This window comes from Folsomia candida, unplaced genomic scaffold, assembly GCF_002217175.1.
Source record: "Folsomia candida strain VU population unplaced genomic scaffold, ASM221717v1 Fcan01_Sc001, whole genome shotgun sequence".
NCBI lineage: Eukaryota > Metazoa > Arthropoda > Collembola > Entomobryomorpha > Isotomidae > Folsomia > Folsomia candida.
This window is the reverse complement of record NW_019091193.1, coordinates 21,054,495-21,065,011: the sequence shown is the minus strand read 5'-3', so window position 1 is coordinate 21,065,011 and position 10,517 is coordinate 21,054,495. Positions and strand designations below refer to the sequence as shown.

General features: G+C 35.4%; 4 protein-coding genes across 4 annotated transcripts; 1 reads left to right on the top strand and 3 right to left on the bottom strand.

Moving 5' to 3' along the window:
• Nucleotides 1-372: 372 nt before the first annotated feature.
• LOC110863547 lies at nucleotides 373-1,846 on the top strand. Its single transcript, XM_022112891.2, has 2 exons — nucleotides 373-929; nucleotides 1,284-1,846. The coding sequence occupies exons 1-2, from the start codon at nucleotides 785-787 to the stop codon at nucleotides 1,736-1,738; spliced, it is 600 nt and encodes a 199-aa protein (XP_021968583.1). The 5' UTR covers nucleotides 373-784; the 3' UTR covers nucleotides 1,739-1,846.
• LOC110844054 (bax inhibitor 1) lies at nucleotides 1,748-3,473 on the bottom strand. The gene is made up of 6 exons (XM_035847535.1): nucleotides 2,909-3,473; nucleotides 2,795-2,848; nucleotides 2,603-2,696; nucleotides 2,373-2,498; nucleotides 2,141-2,305; nucleotides 1,748-2,064 (listed from the first exon to the last, which is right to left on the bottom strand). The coding sequence occupies exons 1-6, from the start codon at nucleotides 3,112-3,114 to the stop codon at nucleotides 1,912-1,914; spliced, it is 798 nt and encodes a 265-aa protein (XP_035703428.1). The 5' UTR covers nucleotides 3,115-3,473; the 3' UTR covers nucleotides 1,748-1,911.
• Nucleotides 3,474-3,591: 118 nt separating this feature from the next.
• Nucleotides 3,592-7,655, bottom strand: LOC110856975. The gene is made up of 7 exons (XM_022105568.2): nucleotides 6,153-7,655; nucleotides 5,660-5,860; nucleotides 4,705-4,896; nucleotides 4,351-4,638; nucleotides 4,121-4,198; nucleotides 3,925-4,043; nucleotides 3,592-3,832 (listed from the first exon to the last, which is right to left on the bottom strand). The coding sequence occupies exons 1-7, from the start codon at nucleotides 6,215-6,217 to the stop codon at nucleotides 3,702-3,704; spliced, it is 1,074 nt and encodes a 357-aa protein (XP_021961260.1). The 5' UTR covers nucleotides 6,218-7,655; the 3' UTR covers nucleotides 3,592-3,701.
• Nucleotides 7,656-8,509: 854 nt separating this feature from the next.
• Nucleotides 8,510-9,939, bottom strand: LOC110841696. The gene is made up of 9 exons (XM_022087388.2): nucleotides 9,760-9,939; nucleotides 9,623-9,681; nucleotides 9,519-9,556; nucleotides 9,404-9,441; nucleotides 9,300-9,335; nucleotides 9,174-9,237; nucleotides 9,048-9,101; nucleotides 8,861-8,955; nucleotides 8,510-8,799 (listed from the first exon to the last, which is right to left on the bottom strand). The coding sequence occupies exons 1-9, from the start codon at nucleotides 9,853-9,855 to the stop codon at nucleotides 8,773-8,775; spliced, it is 507 nt and encodes a 168-aa protein (XP_021943080.1). The 5' UTR covers nucleotides 9,856-9,939; the 3' UTR covers nucleotides 8,510-8,772.
• Nucleotides 9,940-10,517: the final 578 nt, after the last annotated feature.

Sequence of the window (10,517 nt, the reverse complement as noted above, 5' to 3'; positions counted from 1 at the left end):
ATGATGAGTTAAAAGTATAAATAAGTAAAGCAAATAAACTTCGCTGGTTCATAAATTAAGGGACAAATACACGTACCTTTAGTTTGGGAATTAGTAATCTGACGATCTTGATAATTTTCAGGCTAATAATATTATAATCTTTCCTTGTACATAATGCGTATTATGTATAACACACACGGAATTTAGGATTAGCTCTATGTATTTACGAATCATAATATCTGAGCGTACATACATACATAATAAATAAATAAACAAACTTCATCCGCAGTCCGTCCGTTCAAAACTGTATTAGGATAATTTGCTTTTAAACGGGTTTTCCTTCCCGATGATGTTAGCGATGGGCCGCTGAGATTGACCTCTCCATATTTTGCACACAAACACCTCAAACGATTAGACCATACGTACATAGCTACACACACCTTCGGGAATTGTATTCCATTCCAATATAATTTTTGAGATATGCACCATGGGAAAATATTAAAATTCAAGTTTCACTCAAGGCCAGTATGAAATGCAGGAACAAAGTCAGTCATCAACTAGCATTACCAACCCTGACATTGCAAAATCTATATAATCCGCATGCCTTCGTATTATATGCAGATTCATTGAAAACCCAGTTTTTGTGCAAGTATGTACTTCCCACTACATAATTGTGTGAACTTATCGTGAGCAAACTTGTTAAGTTGCTTTATGAAACTGTTCAGTGTAGAAACCGTTTTCGTCCTGGCCAATTATGCGCTGACAATCTCAAAGGAAACATTGATACAGAAAATTCTTCTTAAAAATGAAGTTGGCTATATTTTTACCGATTTTTGGAGTGTTTCTCTTTTCAAACTTAAGATATTCAAGTGCATTCCCAACGGAGAAGGACGCTGATTATGATGAGAATAAACTCGGAGAAGATGGATTCGGAGGGTTTGGGAGTGCAGGTATTAAGAATATTTATTATTCACTAATACATAGGTTGAAAATACACAATATTAATAACCTGGTATGGGACCGATTTTATAACGAAAGCACTAGCGTGTATTATTGTCCTGCATGAAATAATGTATCCTAATCATGGCGTTAAGAAATATAAAAACGAAGCTGTTAGATATTCTGCTGGTCCAATAAATAATTGGACAACTTCAAGCATCGAGACAAATTTTCCCATTCCATTAGCAGTTACCCTTCTTTCATACAATAGGAATAAATTTATTCGTGACTTATGTAAAATCCGAGTATTCATAAACCACCAATTTCCTTCCCTGCTAAATCGTTTATCTTCCAATTTATTTCAGAAATAATGCCCGGTCGAGACTTGTCAGAACAAGAATTGAAAAACATCATTTATATTGCGATGCAAGATATTTTGGAAAGCAATAAGCAATACATGTCGAAAGCCATGCCCAATGATTCCAACAAACTGTCCAGGAATAAGCGTTTCATACTTGCACCATTTACCAGAAATGGCACAACTGTCAACAGCGTAGGAAATGGTGCCAATTTTTGGCAAGGGTGGGCACAACGACGCCGTCAGCGGATTGAACGGAGGAGACAGCGATGGAGAAATTTCCAACAGCGCCAACAAGCGTTTTTCCGAACGTTGGGACGCCAAGGAGCTGTGAACCCACAAACAGTGGTGCAGACCACGATCTCCCCAGTTGGGCCAATCAACACAGGTCATCGAATTATTTTAAGCAGCAATAATGCTGTGAATCCCACATCAGCACCAACGCAAGCCTCCAATATTTAGTTACAAGTGATAACTCAATGTTTTAATAACTGAATATAATTTCAAAACACAGTTTGACTGCTTACATAAGTTATAAATATAGGAATAAAGTATTTAATACAGTTTAAATATTTCTTATATTTACATAATGTGGCATACAAATAATCATATGTATCACTTTAAGTATTTCAAAATTAGTTCTTTTGGATCAGACCGAACAGTTGTAGCAATTGCAAGAAGAGGTTCACGATATCGCCAAATAACATGAGGCATGCAAATAGCCAGTCAGCTTCTTCCAATTGGTACTTTCGTCCCCCAACGATCAGTTGCAGGTCGTAGAGAATGAACTGTTGATTTGTGAATAAGGTTGAGTGAAACTGGATACAATGCATGAATGAAGAACAATTGCATCGTTGCACTAACCACAGTTAAAAGAACGATGAATAGGACACAAAGCACAATGGCCACCACCCGCATGGTTTCTCGGTCACTTTGTGAGACAATGAGAATTATTCCTGCCATGAGGGACGCAAGGACGAGGGCAAGAGAACCGCAAAGCAGCAAAATTCCCCATCCGGTGATGTCAATCTATGTTTAACGATGGAATTTGAGGAAATCAATAATTTGGAAAGTAAATAAGCTTGAAATATTTTACCGGAGTAAGAGCTGTAATAACGACGATAATTAATAAAATAAGGACGGTTGAGGACAGCGCATAAAGGATCACATCCTGACTGTACGATATTGTTATAAAAGCACAAAAAACTGAGAGGCAAATTGTCTGGAAGCGTGAATACAAAATATCATTTAGTCACAGTTTTTAACAATTTTAAACAACTAAATAGAATGGGTTTTTTATGTTATAAACTGCTTTAAATTTTATACCCCAAATACTAAAATGCTGATGTTTAAAGGTCTGGGTGGGCCGCGACCAACCTGACAACATCCTACAGCAATGTTGATCATAATCCAAAATATTCTGCAACATACACATCATTGCATACATGTATGTAGATACATGTATGTGATAAGAGCCATAATGCACTAATTATAAAAAATCAATTTGCTGTATCGTACCCTGCAATGAATGCGATAAAGTAATTCTTGTGAATCCATAATTTTGTTGGCTTCCTGAAACAAACGCTGATCAGAATTTCATTGGAGATAAGCATGTGAATTTTAGATGCTCACGACGATAAGACGCAGCCAGCAGTGAGGGATGCACACACGAGCAATTGAAGCATCACAACGCTCAACACTTTTCTAACGAACGCCATTCGTCGAGACTTCGTCGAGAACGCCCGCATCGCTGGAACGTCATCTTCTTCGACGTAAATGGTGGAATATTGTGGTGCCTGTTGTTGGGGGTAGATTTCCATTTCCCTTGGGTACGACATGATAGCTTTGTGGTCAATTGACTTGATTTGTGTTTTGCTAAATTCAATTAGACTTGAAATATTTATCTTGATCGCTTTAAGATTTGTTGGCTAAATGTGTACAGATATATGATCATCACTTATATATGTGCTTTATGTATGTACATATGTACGCATGAGCTTCGATATGCATACTCTGCGAATACAATAAATTTATAATCTCAATGAATAAACCAATAGCATTCTTCTATAATTTAAAATTTTTAGTTTCATTTGTACAATTTAGTTCGACGTACCAATTACGCTTAGCAACTCTAAGATATGGCTGCAAAATGAAACTGGTGAATCTTGACTGAGTAATCTTGTGAGTAATATTCTGGATAGGTCAGTCGTCGTATAATATTTTTGAAAAATATTTACATATGAATATTGAAAAACAAGTGTACTCATCCTACACTTTGTTGAAACATAAGGATTCTTGGCAAGCAGCAATACAAGTAGATAATCCCAGTAGCAATGTTCATACTTTATTTGTCCATTCGATCAATGTACACATATTCACAACAAAATAAACATCCATGTCCACTGTCTTACATCAAACTATTTAGTCATTTAAACATTTGGCGAACTTCTCGAAAGGTGAGGCGTTGAGTGGCTCTAGAGTAGTCATTCTCCCACCGGGTGCAACTCTGACTATCTTCACTATTTCGAAGCACACATCGAGGTGGGTGTTCTTCATCTAGGAGTAAAAGGAATTCATGAGTCTCATTTTTCCCTCTCAATTTATATGATTTCAAAATACAAAATACAAACAATGTCTTTAAGCATTACCGATGCATTGCATCCTTAATACGTTAAAATAGAAATTTCCCATAAGCTCTGCCGTCGGATTAGTGGACGAAGCCTGCTTCAGACAGTCGTAAAATGCAGCATCACATTCACAATGAGACCTGAAAAATAGGACAATTCAGCCATGCAGATAAGTAGATATATTTCCGAGCAAGATAAACCAAGGAATCTGACTCACTTTGTGTAAAAGCTCCAGTTAACAAGGTTATATGCAGCTCGAAATGCTAACACCTTTCTTGGGCACAGGTCATGAGATCTATGGACAAAACCATATAAAGCAAATAAAACAACGATCAGTACGAATTACACGCAAAACATACAAAATCCCAAAGTTTTTAAATATAAAGTTTGGAATTTGCATGAAATCTCAAAAGTAAAAGTACCAAATAAAAATCACGATTGTGTTACCTGCAACACTTGTCGAGATCTTTTTCTGGGCCCAAGTCATTCCATCCGTCGGCAACATCTTTCACGCCGCACCACTTTGTTCCTGGCAGAATTCCTATATTCCACATGTTAGATTTACTTTGAACAATAGATTCGAATGGATCAAGAGGTTGTGATCGCCCATCATCTCTGTCATCAAGGGCTTGGCAGGATCGAATAATGTTTAACATTTGGTTGAAGTTGGTTTTTTCAATCAATTTATTTTGCTTGGCCAATTTTTCCAATGCCTCCTGCTGCTCTGATGGTTTGCTGGTAAGAATGAATTCTTGTTTTACATAGTTTGCCATCTTATTAACCTGCATTTGTCACACTCACTTGACCTCCAGCATCTCGCAACGTGTTACATTGCCGTACAAGTCGGTGAAAAGCGTGGCTATCGTTTCACCGTCATGATAATTGATTTCAATCGGAGGTTGAATCAAGTCGTCATCTGGCAGAACCGTGTTGCCTTTATCAAACTCACTCGGTGGAGATTGTCCGTAACCACCTCCCGCATTTGCAGGAAAGCTGGAATAAGAGAATGAAATCATTTTTTGGATGATTTGCAAAAAAGAGCAATACTAGATTCCATACATATGTTCAACAAAATCGTTAATTTCAGTAATTTGGTCATTTTAAGTATGTTTCACGTGAGGTAGTCACTTAATGACAGGGACTCTTTCAGTGCGCAATTTTTACCTCAAGGCAATTCCGATTTTTTGTTACGCGAGGGCATGGTTGGAGAAATTAAGAAACAATGCACGATCCAAACTCCAAGGTTGTGGAAAACACCACACAATGAATGAATGAATGAATGAGAATGTGCACGAATCTCACTTTTCTAGCTTCGACATGAGAGGTATATGAAAAAATACTGATAATGCAACAAGATTGTACGTAAACAACTCTTTAAGATTTTGTTTTCATACACAAGAGACAAGATGTACGAGATGAGAAAAAACGACTACTCGTAAGAGAATGGGCTGTGGCAACTATGTGTTTAAGTACCAATTTTCGTAGAAGTTGAATCTACGCAAACGAATCGTCATGATATTTTATGACAATTAAGTCAACCCATTAGAGGAACAATGTGTTTTGCAGACTTTACATTTGAGGCTGTATAATTATAAAGAATTGTTTAGTTATTAATTAGTTCTTACTGAAAGGAACTGTTATGCGTACATATGCAGTTGTTTCACTCTATATATACTACAATTGTTTCTTTGTTGGTGGACATAAAATGATCTGCGGACAATTTTCTTGGGTTAGATTTAGTTGAGATAAAACTTACTAAATTGTGGAGGAAATTACACTATAAGGACCCTTTTCGGTTTGGGTAGCGTTGTGGGAGGGGCTGCCACCACCAAATTGGCTGTTTCCGAGGTCATAATTGTTTGATTTAGAACTACGCCACTGCCCGACTGGAAGGATATTGTTGGAAGGACTTTGGAAGTTGGGCAAAGTTTGTATGGCTGCATTGTTTGGAACACCGCTAAATAAAGATTTAAGGACTTAATTGTAAGTTACATAACGAAGAGAAAAACACTCCTCTTCGTTGAATCCAATTTATAATTTCGACCCAGGAAAATTTTGTAGTTTAAAACTATATTAATAGTTCATTTAAATTAAAGCTGTATAAATTGTTATTTGATGTTAATGTTATAACAAATGGGGCCATTTCAACTGTGAAATGATAGAAATTTAAATTCTACAATGCCATGTATTTCACACTGGTATTTTGGGTTTAAAGATAATACGTTTTAAAAGCGAAGACGTGAGGTTACCTTAGCATAGATGAGACTGCATACAAAAATGATGCTGCTGAAGTCAACAAGTTAACAACGGGCATCTTTACTCAATTTAAATGGCACAATTGATATCACTCGCTATTATTTGACCTGTTGTGTCACCTCTGACCATTTGTCTGATATAATGCGTGTAAATTAAAGCTTTATTTTGTTTATAAGTTGTTATCTTCCTTTTCACTTATACATGTATGTATTCCAACTTATTACGCGTAGAAAGTTGCCGTAGAGTAAGAAGTATCTTAAAAAAATCAAGTCATTAATATGCATTAATGTTCCATTCTTTGTTTGTGATCTTGAATTCTGATTCAAAGAAACAAAGTTGAGATTTGCTTCCAAACTCCTCTAGAACTCGTAGCTTTCGCAATTTGAGTGTGACTAGATTTATTCTTTCGTAGTATTCTTAAGGAAATTTTAGTTGAACAGGTTAGATATTTTTGGATAATCGTAAAAGTTGAATCCAAGTGATCCGTTGGAATGACGTATCCTCAATATTATTATTTTTAGCAAATTCATACGGATTACATAAAATATACCTACGTACGTAATACAGTTTGCGTTGACATTGGCTTAATTCCGCTTTTGTAAATGAATTAAAATGTATTCCATTTTTTGTCATGAAGACATATGCACTTTGAGAGTTAATTAATTATTCATCAACATGTGGTTTTTAGCATTTATCCTGGCTTTGAGGTAATTTAATGTAGATACAGTTTCGCTATCAGAGCACGTTAAATACAAAAAAATCTAGACGCCACTAATATTTCATTGAAACTACTACATGTATGTGTAAGAGCCTTTTATCGAACTAATCCACCAAGTTTCACATATCTCACGAATAATATTGAGGCAGCACAACACAAGGAAAAAAATAGAGATTTCACTTTCACAACTTGCACATACCAATCACCTTTTGTAGGGTGAGGTTACTGATGCTTTGGGTCTATAAGATCACCAATAACGTCACATTCTATTGACGAATACCCCTCACATCATATTTAATTTAATATGCAATACAACTTTTTATGAAACACATAACACGGTCAAGAACTTAAAATAGTCATTGTGACAATAACAAAATATGGAAACAATAGCACGACCACGATTTCCAATTCCACATTTTTCCACAGATTATGTGCTTAAAAAATATCCAAACTGCTAAAAGACTGTACAATTACAGTTCCTTTGCCACTGTTGCATCTTCCTTCCTGCAGATTCTTCTCAAGTTCACAAACTCATGATCCAATGTCACACCAATCTAAGGTTTAATTCAAGTGTGCGAAATTTGTAGCGTGTAGCTTGAAGTACAAATCCTGTTATTTTTTTACCTTTTCAACAAATTTAGGGATGAGACGCACTGACAATAGAACTATTCTAAAAGTGAGACAAATACGCCGGTGTGTAACTAAACTAACTAGTGATCGACTAATGTGCTTTATCAGACAAGGATTGTTTTGTCTCGCTGAGCAGCACGTTAATGCGACTGTAAATTTCTTTTCAATTTTCCTTTAAAATGTATAAGGAAAGCTGCGAATATCAGTGGTAAGGAAGCACAAGGATGGCATAATTGGGGGTGTGTGGTATACATGCATGGTATTTGCTAGTTAAGCAAAATACATTAAATACAAAGGAAAAGATGAAGGTAGCGTTCTTGCAGAATCCTCATCACTTGTTCACTCTCCAATATAATTCTAGGTCATCTATGCAATCTTGCTCATTGCTGCCCCACATCCACCTCTTAGCACCACGAGCACATCTCTCCTTTCGCAAAGAGATCCACCAGACCCCACCTGTCTCACTCGCTCAGATTGCTGACAATTCCTCCAAACGCTTCTTTAAGTCTCACAAATGGTAGCGAATTGTATGGTTAGCAGGTCCGCTGAATCTTGTTATTATTGTTATTCTAGGTAGCTGCAGTTGCAGGCAGTGAGTCAGTAGGATGGGTTTTATTGGTTTGGTTTGCTTTTGAGCATTTTTACACAAACAAACCTTATGCACCTGCTCATTGTCGCCTGTGCGTAATACATATCACCAGTTAATGAATAAGCAAACAACCTATAACACCGCCATGAAATGATGGGAGATTGTTTTTGTTTACTTAATGATATTTTCCAAATTGGGCAAATGAGACAAGAAGGATCAATGATATAGATGTTTAGGCTTGTTCTTTTTCTGGTATTGGTTTTATATTTTAAAATGCTACATTCATGGCAAATTTCACGCGTCAGTTAAATTCATCCTCATTCTGCCATTTTTCTCAAGATGATAAAAATTTTATGGCACACAGGATGCATTGTGCACATTAGTTAGGATTGTCAAGATATTTCAAATAAATGTGAAGTCTTACTTTATTAAAGAAGTTGTCACTATTTAATAAAATTCATAACGACAAGAGATAAAACGAAATGTATAAAATAAAGTTTTGACTCAGTAAACAGTAAAAGATCACATGGTTTAATTTTACAGCTACTAGTTAGCACAGGAAGTTGGTTGGCTTCTACATGTCCCATCAACCAATAACGATTGGAATATCCGTCCTATTTTTATAGATTTTACTGAATAGAAAAAAGATGTAAAGTTCCAGTAGACGTCATTAAATTTAACCAAGAGCTCCAATATTGCAATTCTGAAACAAATGCATTTTAATTCCTTGATGAGCCATTAAAAATAAAATTATTCAAACCTACAGCTTTTTCAGCAAAGTCTCCAATTGTATTCTGCATGCACTGCGTAAATTCTCCATAACTTTCGCAGTATGGCTGATCTTTATCCAGCTTGGACCCTACAATGAATACACAGGTATCAATTAAATCTGTACTTGTGTGCATAAGTACCAATTATGGGATAATAACAATGGGCAATAAAATTGCTAACCGTGATCTGAAAGGCAGTCTTCAACTAAGACGTGTCCAATTTCATGTGCATCCTCTAATTATCATTTAAAAATCATCATTATATATCATTCCTGTCAACATATTAGCACTTTTGTGTCATTTTTACCTGGGATCATCTCATCCATGAAACCTTGAACAGTTTCCTTTGTGACAATGCCCTCATCAGTCAGCTTGAAGAATACAATTTCATTGTAAATCATTGCAAATTTATGGTCAGTTTTCTTAAAATTACCAAATGCATCTTATCCAGGGCACACTTGATGATACACTATTTAAAAAATAAACATCACCTCATTTGCACAATTCAAGCTTTGTTATGGTGTTAAAGACACTTACACTCATTTTCTTTTCAAACTCTTCCTTGGTACTGTTTGCTTTAAAATTAATATAATTTTTTTTTCTTTTAAAGCAGAGTTACATAAATAAATATAACATTTTAGTTTCGAAATACCTTTTACTTCTTTTGTGCATTGACCAAACAGTTTTATGCTGCGGATTAAATTAAGTTATTTGAACAAAGAAGGTAAATTTAAGACTCGGAATTATGAAACTTACGTCTTTTTCGCAATCCTGCCCATCACCTTCTTGCAGTCGTACAGTTGTAATTTTTCCACCTTCAAGAAATGAATTGATTCGCACAAAAATTAATTCTTAAACTCAAAGTTTATTAAAGAAAACAATTGTGATCATACATCTTCCACTCCAGAGGATTTCTCAATGGTTAGCGCAAAAACTATCACAAAAGTTGCAAGACAAAGAATTGATCCAGTTTTACTTAATGAAGTCATTTTGCTTTAATTTATGACAAAACTGATTGGCAACTGATGGATAGTTTCGAACCCAACCGTGCATGTCAACTCACTGAAAATATGGCTAAAATTCCTTAAATATGTCCTCGATTGAGATTTTTTTGAATGTGATAAAAATTGTTATTATTTCTCATTACGCAAAGAGCAATATCCATACGACGGATATAAAACCCATCAATTATTTTAATGAATTTCTCATTTTTATCATCCGGAACTGCCTCTGTTTGCATGATGAATGGTATGTGCAGGAATGTACGTATACGTATATCAGCAATTTGATGATTCGTAACTGCAATTTTTGTGCAAATGCATTTGAAACAATTATATTTCAATGTCCTATAAAATGAAATAAATCTTTTTGGCAGCTTGTGACAAATGGTGTTAAATTATAGTTTGCATTGATACTATAGTATACATATATTCGTCCATTGCATTGTAGTTGCACTAATGCACTCTATCACATATAAAAATTGTATGTGTATATCGATGGGCAATGCCACGTGTATTTTTAAGGTTTTATAAGCAGTTGAGGTGGGATTAAGTCATTTTATCCTAAATTATTGTAATTTCAAATACTGGTCTGAACAAAAAACGAGAATGAACGAGTATATGTACACATATTGAGAAAGGCCACGACGACA